General features: G+C 42.3%; 1 protein-coding gene across 6 annotated transcripts in view; it reads left to right on the top strand.

Moving 5' to 3' along the window:
- ROBO1 (roundabout guidance receptor 1) overlaps window positions 1-21230 on the top strand; it is a 1469611-nt gene that overhangs the window by 1368648 nt on the left and 79733 nt on the right. For all 6 annotated transcript variants that reach the window (XM_077294071.1, XM_077294068.1, XM_077294069.1 and 3 more), the window contains 7 exons: window positions 1684-1889; window positions 4534-4615; window positions 6355-6523; window positions 6605-6771; window positions 12176-12297; window positions 12535-12766; window positions 15258-15379. In XM_077294071.1, the coding sequence (XP_077150186.1) occupies window positions 1684-1889; window positions 4534-4615; window positions 6355-6523; window positions 6605-6771; window positions 12176-12297; window positions 12535-12766; window positions 15258-15379 (1100 nt within the window). The remainder of the gene's footprint in view (window positions 1-1683; window positions 1890-4533; window positions 4616-6354; window positions 6524-6604; window positions 6772-12175; window positions 12298-12534; window positions 12767-15257; window positions 15380-21230) is intronic.

Below are 21230 nucleotides of genomic sequence, written 5' to 3'. Positions count from 1 at the left end.
TATTCTATGGTATGATGTTTTTTTTATTTATAGGGCAAGCACATAGGAATGCTTGGATTGGTGGTAGTTGTTTTGGTTTTTACACGTTCCCATGTAGGATATTTTTCAAGTAATTATTAAAAGTTATATTTTACCTGCTTTATTGCTGGGTTCCGTATAATTGCACACAGCTCTGCAGGAGAGCAGAGCGGCCATTACACATCACACTGGTAACACCCCATTTCATGAAAAATAAGCTCTGGAGGCGGAGTCTCATGCAGATCTATGTCCATCCCATAATCCTTAATAGCTCATTTACATATAAGAAAAATGTGGATTTCTCTCGAACAAGACATTGGATCGTGGATATCAAGGTATGATTTTATTCAGCTTCCTATGATCTACATGCCCATATATATGGCTTAGGAGGCTTGATCCTACCTACAGATTCCCTTTAATTTCTCAATTCATTTTTTCCTATTCTCCTTCATTCTCTCTTTTGATAGGAAATTTGTTGAGTCGTCAGTTTAACCATAGCTAGTATTGACCAGCCCTTATACAAAGACCCTCATGTTATGTTTGAATTTGTTCTGTTTGAAAATGTTCCTTATAATGACCATGAGCTATTCTGCGCTTTTACCTAATCACAGTTTGCTTATAGGGAATCTGTCAGCAGGATTTCACTAACCCAAATAAACTATTTATATGTGCATGTAGTTCAGTCAAAGACAAGATCAGCAATACCTTTACATGGCCAGTCCATTCCTCCGTTACTGAGAAATCAGTGTTTGAATTGATCTGAGGGTATAGATCTAAAGCATCTGTCACTCCAGCTCTATTCCCTGCACAGTGCTACCTCCTCCTGCTTGACTTCTCCTTCGCCTCAAATCACACAGCATTAAGGCTGTCAGTCCATCAGGAGGAGGAGACACTGGGTGGGGAGAAGAGCTGGAGTGACGGAGGTTTCAGTTCTACAGTAGTTCTTCGGCCTCATCTGCATATCAATTGAAGCGCTAATTTGGAGGAATGGATTGGCCATGCAAAGGTATTGTTGGACTTGAAAGAGCTTGAATGAAGATAAATAGTTTGAGGGATGAAATCCTGCTGGCAGGTTTCCTCTAAGTTTTGAGAAGTTTTTTTGAGAACTGCTATGATATTAACCACACAGATGCCAGATGCAGAACTTCGATCTTCACATGACGTCCGCATATGAGAAGCGGGCTGATGTTCATTTCTCGCATGTCATCCAAACATCTGTTTTTGCATTCGTGTAAAATGGATAATAGCCGAGAATTGGATCGTTCTGCGATGAACTAATGTTTTTCTTTCACCCCACTGTGTCATTTTTGTGGATAGGAACGGTGAAACTCTATCTTTTGCCACTCAGCACTTCATGCTATTAAGTCATTGGAAGTGAAATGAAAATTCCTGTTGCATTTCTCAAGTCGCCTGTTTTTTTCATAGGATGCTTGGAAAATGCCAGCGAGTAGTGAACATCTTTTCCACCAGACAAGAGAAAATGTTTTGGTATTTTGTGTCTTGCTTATCATGAAAATTCCCCCTGAATAATGCATGATTCCTAGTTTAATTACTTGCTTAATTATCTTTAGCTTGTTTCGAAGCCTACAGCAACCGCTGTTGCTTGATTGATTAGAAAATTGCTCCCAGTTGCAGACATATATTTCCTGTTGTTTTCTTTGGCAGTGGTCGCTGACCGTCCCCCACCAGTCATCCGCCAAGGTCCTCAGAACCAAACAGTAGCTGTTGATGGCACTTTACTCCTAAATTGTGTCGCTACTGGAATTCCAGTTCCCACAATCCACTGGAGAAAAGATGGCATCCTTGTCAACACCCAGGAATCTCGAATCAAGCAGCTGGACACAGGAGCCCTGCAGATCAGATACGCTAAGGTGCCAGAAAAGTTGGTTACTAGTTATATGTCATTAACAATTTTACAGTATCACCGGAGCAAGCTAATTTTTTTTTTGTTTACTTAAAATTTTGCATATAAATTATGTAATAAATACATGAATAAAAAAAGTTAATAGAATATACAAAATAATTAAAATGTATAAAAAATAGAAGGGAATGCTGCAAATAAATATATTCATTATAAATATTCATTTGTCTAGTTACACCTGACATGACTGTTGATTGCTTCTCAGGCCAGATTTTCAGAACTGTATATTAATGTTTGCGCCCTTTTTCATGTGAAATGAAATAAGAAAACACTTAGCAGTGAGTGAATGTTGAAAGAAAACATTTGGATTCACTTTTCTAAGGCAGTAATGCATATACCGTACATTTTATTTAAAAAGCAGGCAATTTCTTAAAACTGTTCCTTTATATAATAAAAATAAAGTCTATGTCCAACCTAAGTGTATATGAGGCTCTAGCCTGGATGCACAGCAGGGGCGAACATATCTTTGGAGCAACCTATGCGGCCGCACAAGGGCTCTAGGGGTAAAGGGGTAGAGATGGACTGACCCGAACAGTAAAGTTCGGCGTCCATACTGAAACTACTCTCCGGGCTCAGACACCGAACACTTGCTTCACCTAACCTAACACCCATTCCATTGAATCCCTCGTCTCCTGAAATAAAATAAAATTAAAAAGCAACAATATCCCTCACCAATCTGACGTCCTGTCCAACGCCATGATAAATGTCTGGGGGAAAAACAGGTTTGAACCTGGACGGTGCCAAGATATGACCGTCCATGCTGAGAACTACTGATGAATGAACTGCTGTGAGCGCAGCATCAGTGAGCAGCGGTGACTTCATCGAGGTTACTACCGGTCAATGAGACTGCGTTCTGAGCCAGGCCAATGAATTGTGGTGACCTCGGTGAGATCACCGCTAGCACATTGAGAAAAAGTGTCACAGTGCAGAGGCGAATTCACCGCAGTTAAAATTCACCAAAGTGAAATTCTCCCAGCAGTAGTCCCATCAGCTGACACCAGTGATCGGAGGTAAGCTTTATACCTCTGATCACAGCCACATGCTCACGCTGTCTTTTCACAGCATGGGAACTGCAGTTGTCTGACCGGCGGTGATGATTTTACCGCCAATCAGAAGCAATGTTTGTCCCACTGTAGTACACATGACAGTGTGGCAAACATTGGATGTTCGGGCTCCCCATTCAAGTGAATGGGGGGCTCAAACCCGCTGGACCCGAACATCCATGTGTCCACCCATTTCTAAAAAGGGGCCCATTTCCCAAATCCAAAGCAGGAATTATCCATTTTGATGAGCTGGACTGTAAATGCACCATATACTGTTCTCGTACAAGTCAGACTGACCTCCCTTCTTGTCATGCCTGTTTCCGTCAATACTTTTGTTAAACTGAGAAAAAAATTGCACGGCTCAATTTAAAAATATTGTCTCGTCAAAAGTTAAAGGGATTGCCGAGCCAAGAAAAAATCATAAATTTTGCTACATACCCCAATCTTCCAGCAGCTGCTCCAGTCAATGATCCTGTCTTCTTGGTTTCCGGTCCTTTGCTAGATACAGACCTGGTTTTCTATGATGGCACCTTACCAGGGCTGTGTGGGAATGGGACTGGCCTACTGCTGATTTCAATAGATAAGCCAGCCTACTTCTCTGTTAAAGGGAATCTGTCACCCCATTTTTCGTATATAAGCTGCAGCAACCACCATCAGGGGCTTATCTACAGCATTGTATAATGCTGTAGATAAAAAGTATAAAAGCATCACTAATTCAATATGAAGAATAAAGAAAATAAAAAATGGGAATAATTGGCTATGCGTTTCGAGCATTTGAGCTCTTAGTCATAAGAGTAAGGCTAAGTCTAAGAGCTCTAATGCTCGAAACGTGTAGGATAAACATTTACTTTTTTTTTTCCATCTTTATTTTCCTTAATGCCATTCTTTCTGTCTGGGAACTGGCCCATTGTCTCTTCCATGCACCGCGTCCTACAAGAATAATTCAATTACCGGATCTAGTGAGCTGATGGGATCTCTGTTTTCTTCATTGTTGGGAAGAATGCCTCAGTAATATAGTGCTGTATGTTCGACATCCTAGGGTAGCACGCTATATGCCTATCGTGTAGAATGGCGTAATAGGGACTTTGCGTGTTAGTCTCTACCATGTACATAAGGCCCTAGGCTGCTCTTCATTTTGTTAAAAAATTTGGAATGTTTTTTCAAAAAAATATTTTAAATTGGAAAATAACAGATTTTTCCTAGACTTTTAATATTTCTGCAATGAGCGCAGATATAAAATGTCTACTTTGTAAATGCCCGTGAATCGGTCCTAATCCGACACTCGTCAACGCTTATGTCCTTTGACATCAATTTACTTTCAGCAAATATTTGCATGTGTAATTGTGTAATTAGACTGATAAAGGTTATTATTAATTCGGCTTTACAAATAAAGTCGTGTATTTTGCCACTTCTTTGAAGTCATGAAACAAATTGGCTGCCTGGAACATCTAATAGCTCTCCATCCAAAGCCAAAAGCATCCTCGGTAATTGCTTTTCCATCCCAATGCATTTCTGATCGGCCCAAATACTAATTTCAGGCTTTCTTTTCAGCTAAGTGACACAGGCCGGTATACCTGCACTGCATCCACACCGAGCGGAGAGGCCAGCTGGAGCGCGTACATCGAGGTTCAAGGTAACGACATAGAAATTCTCAGCAATGTTTTCAGATTTTCGGTTTTAGCGGGGTGCAGTGGTAGGTGGAATACTTTTTGCAGAACTATTCATAATAGCTCTATGCAATGTATTCTTACCAATAACAGCATTGGTAGTATAAACACATTTAAAGAACCACCATTGTTTTAGTTATAGATTATTTTTCTCCATAAATCAATAGTGCACATGAAAATAAGAAACTTTGTAATTTATGTTATCAGAGAATCCTGCTTCTTTCTTCTCTTGGACTGATTTTTCACTCTGAACTGTATTCAGTGATGGGAGATGGCAGTTGGTGCTTATAATGTTCTATGGGGAGGGGGAGGAGCTAGAGACAGACACGGACATTCTGCTATAAGTTACCCTGAAGCAATAGTTACAGACTAAGCTCTGCCCCAGCCCACCCAGAAACTTTTCACACCATTTCTGAGCAGAGTCATGAACTGATTAAAAAGTAACTAAACTATTTTTAAAATAATTTAATTATGCTACTGGGAATATAAAGTTGTGAATTTTGGTAATATACCTATTAACATGTTTACATTCTCGTTTTCTGTGTATACAGCACTGAACCAGCGCTTATGTATACATATTAGGAAGCACTGACTGTGCTTCCTCCTCCAGACCCAGTGAACTTGTGATCACTGGGTGTAGGGAGACAGCAAGAAGTAGAAGACCCAGACTTCTCTACTATGCAGCCAGGAGGCTGAAATTCTGCAACTGGGGCTAGTATTCTTGTCCTAGTTACAAGGAAAATCGGCAATAAAAATATTGTATTGAAATATTAAAATGCCCCAAAAGGTCTTTTATGATCTTATAGGACCAACGTGTGCAAAATTGATGAATTTAAAGAGCAAAACTAAATTTGAAAAAAGCACAATTAAATAAAAATTAAAAAGAAAATATGCCATACATCGGGGAAAAAAGTATTTAGTCAGCCACCAATTGTGCAAGTTCTCCCACTTACAAAGATGAGAGAGGCCTGTAATTGACATCATAGGTAGACCACAACTATGAGAGTCAAAATGTGAAAACAAATGCAGAAAATCACCTTGTCTGATTTGGCAAGATTTATTTAGCAAATTATGGTGGAAAATAAGTATTTGGTCACCTAAAACCATGCAAGATTTCTGGCTCCCACAGACCTGTAACTTCTTCTCTAAGAGGCTCTTCTGTCCTCCACCACTTCTTTGGCCTTTTTTGCAGATTTGTACCAGAAAATTGGCATTGTGGGAAGTATGTTATCTACTTTTACATAGGACTGCAGGTAAAGCTATGATGTCCTACACACGTGTAACTAGGAGGAGCTTTACCATTTCCTGGGGTAATGATACGGATTGCTAAATACATGGACCAGGGCACAAGAAGGTTATAGCTATAGATGGTACAGAGATACCAGTTGTGACCAAACTTGGTGTCTGAGTAATGGCCTAAAGGTTCCCCTGTCTCATAGAGAGACCCCATAATAACAAGTAACTCTGGAGCCATAATTAATTTATTGCTGTGGAACCACTTAATGTGGTTTGAGACTTGCTCACCCTGAGTATAAAGGCATAAACTATTGCTCCCTATTATATGATGTTTCCAATCCAGACCTTGGACGCTCCAGACTTCAGACACTGCTCATTTAAAGCCATTGACTTATAGTTGGCACTATATAACACTTCAGTGTTTAGTATCATTATTTCCAACACACTGTGATCATTTATCTTCCATTAGAATTCGGTGTTGCTGTACAACCTCCACGAGCCACTGATCCCAATCTTATTCCAAGCGCTCCATCAAAGCCTGAAGTCACCGATGTCAGCAAGAATACGGTGACCTTATCCTGGCAGCCAAACTTGCATTCAGGTGCAACCCCAACTTCGTACGTCATAGAAGCCTTCAGGTACTAGATGGGCTGGATGGTATATATTTACTATATATTTCACATACTATTGCCCCAGTGTGATTTTGATTCTCTTTGCAGCCATGCTTCTGGAAGTAGTTGGCAAACAGTGGCCGAAAATGTCAAAACTGAATCTTTCGCCGTAAAGGGCCTGAAACCCAACGCAATCTACCTCTTCCTAGTGAGAGCAGCAAATGCTTACGGACTTAGTGACCCAAGTCAAATATCTGACCCTGTAAAGACTCAAGGTAGGAAGAATCTGAGATTTCGACAATTTATCAGTTTTCGACCTAACTGAGCCGACATTGAAGACGCGTCCAGTATTTGTATCTGCAGTCACCATGAGGGGGCGCTCACTGCATACAGATTTATAATACTTAATAGATTTAGAACTTACAATCCTGGACTTTTATCACTAATAAGGTGAACGCTCTTCTTTCCTTCCTCCCTCCCTTCTGTGCTCCCTTCCTTTTGTCCTTCTCCCTCCCTCCCTTCCCTTCGTCTTTCCTTCCTTCCTTAATCCCTTCCCTTTTTTCCTTCCCTTCCGTTCCTTTCCTATCATTCTTTCCTTTTTTTTCCCTTCCTTCCTTCCCTTCGTCCCTTCTCTCCTTCCTCCCTTCCCTTCTTTCCTTTCCATTCCTTCCCTTTCTTCCCTTCCTTCCTTCTCTCATTTCATCATTTCTTCTTTCCCTTCTGTTCCTTCCTTCCTCCTTTCGTTCTACCCTTCCTTCTTTCCTTCCTTCCTTGGTTCCATCCCTCCTTCCACCCTTCCTTCATTCCATTCTTACTTCCTTTGTTCCATCCTTCCTTCCTTTATTCCATCCTTCCTTCTTTCCTTCCTTTTCTTCCCTTCTTTCCTTCCCTTCAAAAGTCTGTCTGTCTATCTATTATCTATCCCATATCTATCTATCTATCTATCTATCTATCTATTATCTATCTATCTATCTATCTATCTATCTATCTATCTATCTATCTATATATCCATCATCTATCTATCTATCTATCTATCTATCTATCTATCTATCTATCTATCTATCTATTATCTATCTATCTATTATCTATCTATCTATCTATCTATCTATCTATCTATCTATCCATCCATCCATCCTCCATCCATCCATCCATCCATCCCTCATACCTCTTCCCAGTATCTTTATTTTCCCATAATGTCACTGTCCTTAAAGAGTAAATCTACAACTTTATTAAACCCCAAATGAAGCAGTTCTTCGCATCCCAGTTCCTCTTAGTGTGACCTTGTACATGTAAATCTATACCAGACGTGTTTGAACTGAAGAATTCCTCAGATATCTTAATAAATGTGGTGTAAACATTTCTACCAATCTGTAGTGATGTTGTGCAGGGTGCGGGCAGAACACTGGGACTTCTGTAGGAATATTCTGCAGCTGATTCCCCTGTATTTGACCCTATTCAGAGGTGACTCTGGGGGATTTGGGACCCCGGTCGCCATGTCTCACCGTGGGTCAGACACAGCACAGCTGTGGATTAAGTCACCGCTGTTCTCATTTATATTAGCTGCTGACCGCAGGAAAATGAAAATGGATTCCTTCTTGTCCACCTCTGGATGACTTCATCCTCTTGGCTTTTAGATGACCTCCATGAAACTGAAGCACAATTGCCAACTTGACTCTTTATTTTTTTCTGGACAGCTTACCAAAAAATCAGGGACGGACAATATTTTTTAGGGACTCATTAGAAAACTATTAATGATTATCATTATAAGTGATCCATGTCTACAGCCCATAATTCTGATAAGAAGACAACATCTACATTCACTATGAACGGTAAAATGATGATAGTCAGAATAATCTGTACAAGTTTCTTCAGCTTCAAATTACCGTATATACTCGAGTAAAAGCCATGATTTTCAGCCCATTTTTTTAGGCTGAAAGTGCCCCTCTCAGCTTATACTCGAGTTATTGTCCCAGGGGGTCAGCGGGGGAGGGGGAGCGGGGGCTGTCACATCATACTCACCTGCTCCTGGCGCGGTCCCTGCTTCTCTGGCACTGACAGCTTCTTCCAGCGTTGAGCGGTCACATGGTATCGCTCATTACAGTAATGAATATGGACCCGACTCCACTCCAGTAGGGGTGGAGCCGCATATTCATTACTGTAATGAGCGGTAACGGTGACCGCTCAACGCTGGAAGAAGCTGCCGGCACCCGGAGACCGGAGATGCAGGGACCGTGCCAGGAGCAGGTGAGTATAATGGGGAGGGGGAGCACTGCACAATACTCACGTCTCCTCGCTCCGGGCGCCGCTCCGTCTTCTGCGTCCTCTGCAGTGATGCTCAAGTCAGAGGGCACGATGCCATGGTTAGTCCGCGCCCTCTGCCTGAACGTCAGTGCAGAGGATGCGGAAGACACAGTGGCGCCGGAACGAGGACTGGTGAGTATTGCAAGTGCCGAGGGCCTGAGCAACGAGAGGTGAGTATGTCATTTTTTTTTTTAATTGCTGCAACAGCATATGGGGCAAATATCTATGTGGAGCATCTTATGGGGCCATAATCAATGTTTGTGCAGCATTATATTGGGCAAATGTCTCTATGGAGCATCTTATGGGGCCCTTATTAACCTTTATGCAGCATTATATGGGGCAAATGTGTCTATGGAGCATCTTATGGGGCCATTATTAACCTTTGTGCAGCATTATATGGGACATATTTTAATATGGAGGATCTTATGGGGCCATCATAAACTTTATGGAGCAATATATGGGGCTCCTGATTCAATATGGATATTCAAAAACACTTAGCCTACTGATGTCTCAATTAATTTTACTTTTATTGCTATCTATTTTCATTTTTGACATTTACCGGTAGCTGCTGCATTTCCCACCCTAGGCTTATACTCGAGTCATTAGGCATTCCCAGTTTTTTGTGGCAAAATTAGGGGGGTCGGCTTATACTCGGGTCAGCTTATACTCGAGTATATACGGTAATTACAGACGCCCTCAATTTTTTTGATGAAATGGAGCAAAAAAGTTTCCTATTTTTAAAGACTGTCCTGGAATTTGTGAACAGATAGCAGCCCTGCTGTGTAATAACAGTTAGTTGTATCGCTATGTTTCTCCCTGGTGTATATACAGCTCTGGCAAAAATTAAGAGACCACTGCAAAATGTTCAGTTTTTCTGATTTTTCTCTTTATAGGTATATTTTTGAGTAAAATATAAATTGTCCATTTATTCTATAAACTTCTGACAACATGTCTCCGAATTTCCAAGCAATAAATTTTAGATTTTTTTTCTGAAAAGGAGAAATGGTCAAAATTAAAAACAAAACAAAACATTGCTTTCAGACCTCAACTAATGCAAAGAAAACAAGTTCATAATCATTTAGAAACAACAATACTAATGTTTTAGCTCAGGAAGAGTTCAGAAATCAATATTTTGTGGAATAACCATGATTTTTAATCACAGCTTTCATGCGTTATGGCATGCTTTCCACAAGTCTTTCACACTGCTTCTGGGGCAAAAATGTAAGCAGTTCTTCTTTGTTTGAATACTTGTGACTATCCGTCATCCTCTTGATTACATTCCAGAGGTTTTCAATGGAGTTCAGGTCTGGAGATTGGGCTGCCCATGACAGGGTTTTGATGTGGTGAACTCTTAATTTTTGCTGTAGTTATTAGGCAGATTGGATCACATTCACACCCTTCGCTGATTCAGCCATAGAACAATCAGATCTCAAATATTTAATTACTGGAGCAACAATCCTGAAAAGACCCTCATCCCCCATTCTAGAGCTATGACCAATAGTGCAGTTATTCATCAGCTAATATACACTTTGGCAATCTGACATCATCTGCCTCATTTTTGTACTTAAACCAAATATTTTTAAAAGTGGAGTAAAAGCTACTTTTTATCCCTATGAAAATTTTCTGGTGCCTCAGATCTTTCTCAAATCATCTTCCGTCCCTTGGTGTTATACTCAGACATTGCTAAAATTTCTAAAAAATGGTTTCCACTTTTGGCCATTGGCCGAATACCGCCAGTGAGTGCCATAACTCCTACCATTCAGCCAAACGCATGGTTTGCACATCATTTATTAAAAAAATTATTCATTAGGGAGTTGTGAACACTTGAAATTGGACAATAACAGACGGCTATTTCCATTGTCCATTGACTTCAATGTTAAAAAAGCGGAACAAAATTTAAATCAGTTTTTTTTATCTGGACGAAGAAGTTGTGTCACCTACTTACTGTATTTTATGTGTCTGGCTTTGTATGTTTATCTGTTTCTAATCATTGTTTAGTATCATAAAATGCATATTTTTGCTTCTGTGTTGTTGAGCCTTGCCATTGGTAAAATGACAAATTCCAACTTGTGCCATAATATGTGGCTTTTTTGCTGATTTATGCGAGTTTTTGAAAAAATTAGGGCTAAGCAGAAGCAATGTTGCTTTCGAAGACCCAACAAATTTGCAATAGTTTATGCCAGAAACTGGTTCAAATTATAGCAAAAATCTGACTTTTTAGAAGTCCTGAGATGCGTCACATATGTTAGGAGGTCTGCTTGGTGGTAATGAATTGCCCCCATTGTACGACTTGTTGCAGAATGTTTCCAGGTGTAAATATTTGGGTTGTTCTTTTATATCCTAATAGACTATATCTAAGCGGTTATGGGTTGCTGATTATGAGATTTGTCGTCCTTAGGAAGATTCTTGTTCTAGAGAGTTTATCAGCTATTGTTTGTTCTTACAAATAGACATCAGTTTATCCCATCATTTATTCTGGTGTCCTCTGTGTTCTAGATGTTCCATCACAGATCCTTGTTACCCCATAGATGTCATATATACCTATAAACTGTCCTGCAGGCTCTAGGTGTATAATCCTCATTGATTGTATTAAAGGGAATCTGTTACAAGGTTTTTCTACCCCATCTGGGAACAGCATGATATTGAGGCAGAGACCCTGACTCTAGTGATATATCACTTACTGGGCTGCTTGCCGCATTTTTGATACTATTGTTTTATCTGCTGCAGTTCTCTGAATGCTGAGCCCTGTGTAACCCCACCCACACCACTGATTGGCTACTTTCTGTGTACACTGTGCATAGGCATTAAGCTGCCAATCAGTGGTGGGGGTGTGGCTGGCAGCAGTTTGCTAGTCTTCTAGTGATCTTCTCCAGCTGATAAAAATTTGATTTTATAAAAAAATTTCATCAAGCAGCCCAGTAAATGACACATCCCTGGAATGAGGGTTTCTGGCCCTACTTTATGCTCATCTCTGATTAGGTAGCAAAGTCCTGGTGACAGATTCCCTTTAAATGCTTCTAAATCATAGAATCATAGAATGTTAGAGTTGGAGGGGACCTCCTGGGTCATCGTGTCCAACCCCCTGCTCAATCCAGGATTCACCAAACCATCTCAGACAGATGTCTGTCCAACCTCTGAAGACTTCCATTGAAGGAGAACTCACCACCTCTCGTGGCAGCCTGTTCCACTCATTGATCACCCTCACATTTGTAATTGCTGTAGATGGCCCTCTGGTTTTTGCTTGTGTTCGAGGTGCTACTACTTATTCTTGTTGCGATTCCCATGAATGTAGTTCGCTTCTTGAGGTATGTCTGTAAACGTCTTATATTCTCATCAGAATATTCAGTCCTGATCTGTGTAACACATTCATAATTTCAGATGTTCCTCCTACAAGCCAAGGTGTGGATCACAAGCAAGTCCAGAGAGAATTGGGAGACGTGGTCCTGCACCTTCACAATCCAACCATCCTGTCGTCTTCTTCAATAGAAGTACACTGGACGGTAGGTAGATAATTGAAACAACATCCATGGCCGATACCCTCCAGGGCCATCAAAGAGCATCGCCAAGAAAGAAACCTGTTAATCACAGGCACCAGATAAGGTTTAGGATGTTACAAGATCATTGCTTTTCCCATTAGCATTTAGATTGGTCCTGCCTGGAATTTCTGTATCTGGAAAGACACCTTGGATCAGAAATGTGGTTTGTGAAATGAGATGCATTTCCCACTTCTCCTGCAGGTCGACCAACAGTCTCAGTACATCCAAGGCTATAAGATCCTCTACCGGCCGAGTCCAGAGAGCCGCGGGGAATCTGCTTGGTCCATATTTGAAGTTCGAACTCCAGCAAAAAACAGCGCAGTGATCCCTGAGCTTAAGAAAGGGGTGAACTACGAAATCAAAGCCCGGCCGTTCTTTAATGAGTTCCAAGGAGCCGACAGTGAAGTGCGTTTTGCCAAGACCCTGGAAGAAGGTAACTCCCCTCCCCCGTCTTAGTGCATGGCTCAAGGTGAGGCTGATTACTCCTTAGTGTTTGTTTCTTTTTCTTTCACATTTTCTGTAGTAATCACTCTGCTGATTGGAGATTATACATGTTAAGTGGAAACCTGACCGGATCCTTGCCTGCGATTTGTGTATATATACGCCGCCGCCTGTTTGGTGGAAACAAAGAGATTAGCTTGATTAGTAAAGGAAGATTTGATATGACTGAGTCTAGATCTGATCACAGGGATAATGACCTCTCACCTACTGTTTGTGTCCCGGCATTCTAGAAAATTCCTTTAACCCCTTAACCCCCCGGAGCTTTTTTCACTTTTGCGCTTTTTCTGTCTCAGGGCTTTTTTTTTTGCGGGACGAGTTGTACTTTTGAACAACACAAGTGCGGTGAAATTGCAAAAAAAAAAGGTGCAATCCCACACTTGTTTTTTGTTTGGCTTTTTTGCTAGGATCACTAAATGCTAAAACTGACCTCCATTATGATTCTCCAGGTCATTACGAGGTCACACACACCAAACATGTCTAGGTTATTTTTAATCTAAGTGGTAAAAAAAAATTCAAACTTTGCTAAAAAACCCCCAAACAATTGCTCTTTATTCCGATACCCGTAGCGTCTCCATTTTTCATGATCTCGGGTTGAGTGAGGGCTTATTTTTTGCGCGCTAAGCTCATGTTTTTAATGATACCATTTTGGTGCAGATACGTTCTTTTGATCGCCTGTTATTGCGTTTTAATTTAATGTCGCGGCGACCAAAAAAAGTAATTTTGGCGGTTTAAATTTTTTTCTCGCTACGCCGTTTAGCGATCAGGTTAATCCTTTTTTTATTGATAGATCGGGTGATTCTGAATGCGGCTATACAGAATATGTGTAGGTTTGATTTTTTTTTACTGTTTATTTTGAATGGGGCGAAAGGGGTGATTTGAACTTTTATATATTTTTTTTTTAAAACTTTTTTTTACTTTTCCCATGCTTCAGTAGCCTCCATGGGTGGGTAGAAGCTGGCAGAGCCTGATCGGCTCTGCTACATAGGAGCGATGTTCAGATCGCTCCTATGTAGCTGAATTACAGCATTGCTATGAGCGCCGTCCACAGGGTGGCACTCACAGCAATCTGGTATCAACAACCATAGAGGTCTGCAGGAGACCTCAGGTTGTCATGCCGACACACCCATGACCCCCGATCATGTGATGGGGGTCACCAGTGCGCGCATTTCCAGCTGGAAATTTGACAGCGGCATTCAACTAGTTAATAGATGTGGGTGGATCGCGATTCCGCCCGTGCCTATTGCGGGCACATGTCAGCTGATCAAAACAGCGGACTTGTCCCGGCTTTGTTGCGGGGTCACCGCTGGAGCTCCCATCAAAGCGGGGGGTTCTGCCATTGGACGTACTATTCTGCCCGATGGCCGAAAGGGGTTAATCTGGCATCCGATATTCTATAAACACTGACTGAGACAGAATTGCAAGAACCACTAGGCGTACTTTCACACGGGTCGGATTTGCTGTAAAAGTTCTATCCAGATTTCCTGGATTTAAAATCCTCTATAACCCATTCAAAGTGAATCTGCCAAAATGGAATTACTGTTCAAACCAAGCTCTGGCGCTCAGTGCACCCTGGGAGAGTCCTAATACTTCAGTGCACCTTCCCTCCAACTTGTTTTCCATCTATCTCCGCCCTCTTCTTTCTTGATTGACAGTTCTGGCATTGCATGAGACAGAAAAGGGAGGAGATAGATGGAGAACAAGTAGGTGGGAAGATGCAGTGAAGTGCTCAGGGTGCCTCGAGCGCATGCGCTTGGTTTGAACAGTCATTTTGGACTGACAGATTCCCTTTAGGGTCAGTTCACACAACCGTTTTCTCCACATCTCCACGTTATTCTGATCAGGGTTTGGTCCGAGTGTCATCAGCTTTTCTTGGACGTGGATAGAAGAAAAAAAAATTCTCCACTTTATCTAATCTGTCAGTCCGTGAAAATTCGATTTTTTTTTTACCAGACCTATAGACTTGTATTGCTGATTTTGATCTGAAACTCAGATCGCAATTTGACATGTCTCCAATTTTCTCCCCAAACCCCTCTGTCCGAGTAAAAAAAAAATCAGGCCCATAGAATATCATAGGTACAAGTGATATAAGTGACAACCACAGGTGGCATTCATACAAGAAAATTGGTTGTGTGCAAAGGGCGTGTTCAGCCTTAGGGTCCAAGCCTGCAGTCACTCTATGACCGCAGACTTGCGAGTCCTCACAGTGTGTAGTGTGCCTGCTGTCTCGATTCTCCATTGCAGGAAGCAGCGGGCGCATAACTGCAAGTATATGGCTTGCATACATGTGGTCACATGCCAACTAGACGTGAGCAGATCGCACACGTCTAGTCGGAATGTGACAGGAAGTATGAAAATCCCATACTTGCTCTATATATCTATATATTTCTGCTATTGACTTGTAAATATTTTTTTTTACCTTCCAGCACCCAGTGCTCCGCCTCAGAGCGTCACCATTACCAAAAATGACGGCAATGGGACTGCAATTGTAGTCAACTGGCAACCACCCCCAGAAGAAAACCAAAATGGTTTGGTCCAAGAATACAAGGTAATGGATGGTTAAAGCAGCTGCCATACATCATAATAACAATGTTCACAAAATTCAGGCACCTCCTGGCTTCTTCGCTGCGGAGATCTATCCCTGACGTCAGCGACGTGGTGTACTCACTCAATAAGTCGAGGAGAACCAAATAAAATGACATTTTAGAGCCACAAATAGCTTTTGTTAGTAAGCACCTCGCCTGACATTTCATTTTTAATTTAGCCAAAGCCTTTGTTTTCCCTGACACAATAAATGAGCCTTCAAGTACAATTTTTCATGGTCCTATTTAAGTTTTCTTCTTATTTGTGTCACTATTCGCATGTACTACTGATTGTATTTGCGAGTAAGTTGTGGTATAACCAACGATTGCAATATTGTATAAATGTGAGAAAACTTAATAAAAGATTTATTACAAAAAATGTTACAATGAAGCAAAATGTAACAATTTATAGTAAATTCACAACATAATCGGAACCAAATGTAGGAATGGGATGTGTGGTCATGTGTCTCCATCTAGTGGCGACAAGAGAAACTTCAGCTCCAGAAATATCGCTGAAATTTGATATAGAAAATTAATGCAAAACTGAAGCCGAAAATTAGGATTTACTTACTGTGACTGTGTAATTATTGACTTAACTCACAAAGCATTCAGATCCTAAACATTTAGGTAGTTGGTGAAAACTGGAGTGTATGGTGGTTAGGTTTATTTATGGGAATGATTTATTTAGCTCTATGGAGTTTTTTAGATATACTGTATATACAGTTAAGTCCATATATATTTGGACAGAGACAACACTTTTCTAATTTTGGTTATAGATATTACCACAATGAATTTTAAAAAACCCAATTCAGATGCAGTTGAAGTTCAGACTTTCAGTTTTCATTGAGGGTATCAACATTAAAATTGGATGAAGGGTTTAGGAGTTTCAGCTCCTTAACATGTGCCATGCTGTTTTTAAAGGGACCAAAAGTAATTGGACAGATTAAATAACTTTAAATAAAATGTTCATTTCTAGTACTTGGTTGAAAACCCTTTGTTGGCAATGACTGCCTGAAGTCTTGAACTCATGGACATCACCAGACGCTGTGTTTCTTCCTTTTTGATGCTCTGCCAGGCCTTCACTGCGGTGGTTTTCAGTTGCTGTTTGTTTGTGGGCCTTTCTGTCTGAAGTTTAGTCTTTAACAAGTGAAATGCATGCTCAATTGGGTTGAGATCAGGTGACTGACTTGGCCATTCAGGAATATTCCACTTCTTTGCTTTAATTAACTCCTGGGTTGCTTTGGCTTTATGTTTTGGGTCATTGTCCATCTGTAGTATGAAACGACGACCAATCAGTTTGGCTGCATTTGGCTGGATCTGAGCACACAGTATGGCTCTGAATACCTCAGAATTCATTCGGCTGCTTTTGTCCTGTGTCACATCATCAATAAACACTAGTGACCCAGTGCCACTGGCAGCCATGCATGCCCAAGCCATCACACTGCCTCCGCCGTGTTTTACAGATGATGTGGTATGCTTTGGGTCATGAGCTGTACCACGCCTTCGCCATACTTTTCTCTTTCCATCATTCTGGTAGAGCAGGGGTCAGGAACCTTTTTGGCTAAGAGAGCCGTAAACGCCACATATTTTGAAATATAATTCCGCGAGAGCCGTACAATATGTTTAAAGGGCCATTGACAGATCAATCACTCCAATGTTCACTTAGTACAGCAAGGAATGCTCCTCCCTGCTGTATAAAGCCACAACTGGACTGAAACAATGGTAATTAGCAGTAAAAAAATTAAATAAATAACTTACATTGTGAGCTTGCGATGCATGACATCAGTCCAGCAGTCTGGCTTCTTCTTTTTCCTGCGCATGACTGGAAGCTGGCATTCTTCCCACCTGATGTTGAGAGAATGCCAGCTTTGAGGCATTCGCAGAAGAAAGAAGCTGGAATGTTGGACATGTCACACAACGCATTGTCAGTTATGTCAATTATCTATTTTATTATTTTACAGCGAATTATTGTTTAGGTCCAGCGGTGGCTTAGTGCACCTTCAAAGCAGCAGCACAGCCAGGGGTTTCTGGAACGTCCAAGGGAGACACAAGGGAGGAGGCAGATGCCGCTTCACTAGGGGACGCAGGTGCGTGCTTGCAGACGGCGCGGCTATGCAGGGAGTTATGGGAAATGTAGTCCATGCTCCCTGCCGCTCACCACTGCCGCCAATGCTTATCAGGCCATCAAAGAACTACCAATATCAGCGTGCACCGCGGCCTGATGGAGCGCGGTGCATGCATCCTTCCCAGGGGCGTAGCTAGAGCTTTTGCCGCCCGGGGCTGTTCCCGAGTTTGGCGCCCCCCCCCCCCCCTAGAACGTATGCGATTTTCACACTTAGTCATGTACCGACGAGCTCCTCTCCCTTAAGCTCCCAATGTTCAGTGAAAAACTGAGAGAAGCAGAAGAGAAGCTCGTTGTTACAGGACCATGAGTATGAAAATCGCATATGAGTGACGTGTCCATGTGTCGACGACTGGAACCTGCAGAGGTGAATCCTGACATCGCAGCTTCTGAATTCTCACAACTAATGCATTGCACACTTTTAGGATTCTCCCTGGCCGGTGGACAGTCATGTCAGCACAAGCATGCGATTTGTATACTTCCGACCACATTCCGACTAGACGTGCCTGGCCTCGCTCAGTTCATTTTCATAGAGTGAGGCCACACATGTCTAGTCAGCACGTGACCGCATGTATGTAAATCGCCAGCACCAGAGAATCCTGACAGTGTGCAGGGTGCACTGTGAGAACTCAGAAGTCTGCAGTCACAAAGAATGACTGCAGCCTCATCACAAACCTGGACATCCCCTTTAATGCTCCTAACATAAATAAAAACATGAGAGTTAGTCAGTATCACAAATAACATTTACATCCAGGTACCTTATAGATGACGTCGCCTCTGGAGCCGTTCTTCTTTTCTTCATCTTGTCCAGACACCATGATGAGTTTTCTCATCCACAGCCGTCTCTGCAGACTTCCATCTTCTCCGCTCTTTTGCAGAAAGTCTCCACATGACGCCCTTAAAGATACAAGTGTCATTATAATGCTCCTGAATAAAAAATTTCCCCGCACTATATTGTCTGCATAAAATATGACCCCCACACTGTCTGTCTTATGGTACTTGCTCTTCACACTGACCTCCCCTTTCTATACCGGACCCCTCTTCACACTGACCTCTCACACTGTGTCCCCCCTATAGGGCCCAGTATTTATACTGTACTCTCTCATCACACTCCCCCTCCTTTGTATCATATCCCCTCCTGGCTGTGCCCTTACACTGTCCCCCATGCTACGCATGCACACATCCCAACACCCTCACTCCCCGTACTCTGTCCACATACGTTTTTCACATCACTACTCATACTGTGTCCGCATACATTCCCCTGTTTGACCCCAAGCTGTCTGCACCCATCCCCCATACTGTTTCCTCATATATGCCCCCCCATCTCCCCCTTTGCTCTTCATTTTGTGTCCTCAGATCTCCCCCACACATTAAATCCCCCCATCCCCATGACAAATCTCCCCCCACACACAATAAATACCCCATCTCCACTCACATTAAATCTCCCCCCACAATAAATCCCCCCATCTCCACTCATACTAAATATCCCCAATCCAATAATATATCCCACTATCCCCACTCACAGTAAATCCCCCACATCCCCACTCACAGTAAATCCCCCCAGAATATATGCCCCCCATCCCCGCTCACAGTAAATCCCCCCCACAATAAATGCCCCCATCCCCACTCACAGTAAATCCCCCCCACAATAAATGCCCCCATCCCCACTCACAGTAAATCCCCCCCACAATATATGCCCCCATCCCCACTCACAGTAAATCCCCCCCACAATAAATGCCCCCATCCCCACTCACAGTAAATCCCCCCCACAATATATGCCCCCCTTCCCCACACAGTAAATTCCCCCCCTGCACTTTCGGTGTCTTCAGCTCCATTGGAGCACTTACCACCGCTCTGCATCTCCTGCTCTGCCGCGCAGGAGAGTGACGTCAGCAGCGTGATCACATGACCTGATCACGCTGCTGGCATCGCTCTGACCCGGCAGTCAGAGCTTCAATTGTACTCGCATCACAGATACGAGTACAATTGAACACTGGGAGCCGGCACGCTGCAGCTTCTCTGTGCCGGCTGTCAGCTTGACAGTCGGCACAGAGAACAGCTGACTCCCAGCGCGGGGGGTGACAGAATGCAGCCGCCGGGGGAGACACTGCGGACCGCCGCTTTAGGCGGCCCGACTGCGCCCCCCTGCCGGCTGCTCCCCCCCTAGATACGCCACTGACTCACCCCCGCATTGTGCCGCCCCCCCGCATTGTGCCGCCCGGGGCGGCCCGCCCCCCCCGCACCCCCCTTCCTACGCCACTGATCCTTCCCATAGACAGGTAGGAGCCCTGTCTGCGAGCCAGATACGGCCATCAAAAGAGCCATATCTGGCTCGCGAGCCATAGGTTCCCGACCCCTGTGGTAGAGGTTGATCTTGGTTTCATCTGTCCAAAGAATGTTCTTCCAGAACTGTGCTGGCTTTTTTAGATGTTTTATAGCAAAGTCCAGTCTAGCCTTTTTATTCTTGATGCTTATGAGTGACTTGCACCGTGCAGTGAACCCTCTGTATTTACTTTCATGCAGTCTTCTCTTTATGGTAGATTTGGATATTGATACGCCGACCTCCTGGAGAGTGTTGGTCACTTGGTTGGCTGTTGTGTAGGGGTTTCTCTTCACCATGGAGATTATTCTTCTATCCTCCACCACCGTTGTCTTCCGTGGACGCCCAGGTCTTTTTGCATTGATGAGTTCACCAGTGCTTTCTTTCTTTCTCAGGATGTACCAAACTGTAGATTTTGCCACTCCTAATATTGTAGCAATTTCTCGGATGGGTTTTTACTGTTTTCGCAGCCTAAGGATGGCTTGTTTCACCTACATGGAGAGCTCCTTTGACCGCATGTTTACTTCACAGCAAAACCTTCCAAATGCAAGCACCACATCTCAAATCAACTCCAGGCCTTTTATCTGCTTAATTGAGAATGACATAGCAAAGGGATTGCCCACACCTGTTCATGAAATAGCCTTGGAGTCAATTGTCCAATTACTTTTGGTCCCTTTAAAAACAGGGTGGCATATGTTAAGGAGCTGAAACTCCTAAACCCTTCATCCAATTTTAATGTGGATACCCTCAAATGAAAGCTGAAAGTCTGAACTTCAACTGCATCTGAATGGTTTTGTTTAAAATTCATTGTGGTTATGTCTATAACCAAAATTAGAAAAATGTTGTCTCTGTCCAAATATATATGGACCTAACTGTATGTGTGTGTTTGCTTATATAATTGGCAAGCAGAGAGGTTACAATAATCGACAGATACAAGACAGACGGATAGGTAGATAGATAGATAATAGATAGCTAGATAGATAGATAGATAGATAGATAGATAGATAGATAGATAGATAATAGATAGATGGATAATAGATAGATAGAAGAAAAAAAAATGAAAACATCACTCCAATTGTTTCAGGTGGAAATAAGTGAAAAAAAACTTTATTCTGCCCCACTCATCCTGGGCAACGTTTCGGCTCCTACTGAGCCTTTGTCAAGCCTTTCCACCTGAAACAATTGGAGTGCTGCCTTCATTTTTTTTCTTCTGTTTAGTTTGGCAAGTATTAGACTGTTTGCCTGGAGGCCTGGCACCCGCTGTGAATTATTGTGCTGTTCCTTTTTTACTAGATAGATAGATAGATAGATAGATAGATAGATAGATAGATAGATAGATAGATAGATAGATAGAGTGGGGAAAATAAGTATTTGT

Source organism: Ranitomeya variabilis, chromosome 3 (genome assembly GCF_051348905.1).
Source record: "Ranitomeya variabilis isolate aRanVar5 chromosome 3, aRanVar5.hap1, whole genome shotgun sequence".
NCBI lineage: Eukaryota > Metazoa > Chordata > Amphibia > Anura > Dendrobatidae > Ranitomeya > Ranitomeya variabilis.
This window is presented reverse-complemented; position numbering and strand designations above follow the sequence as displayed.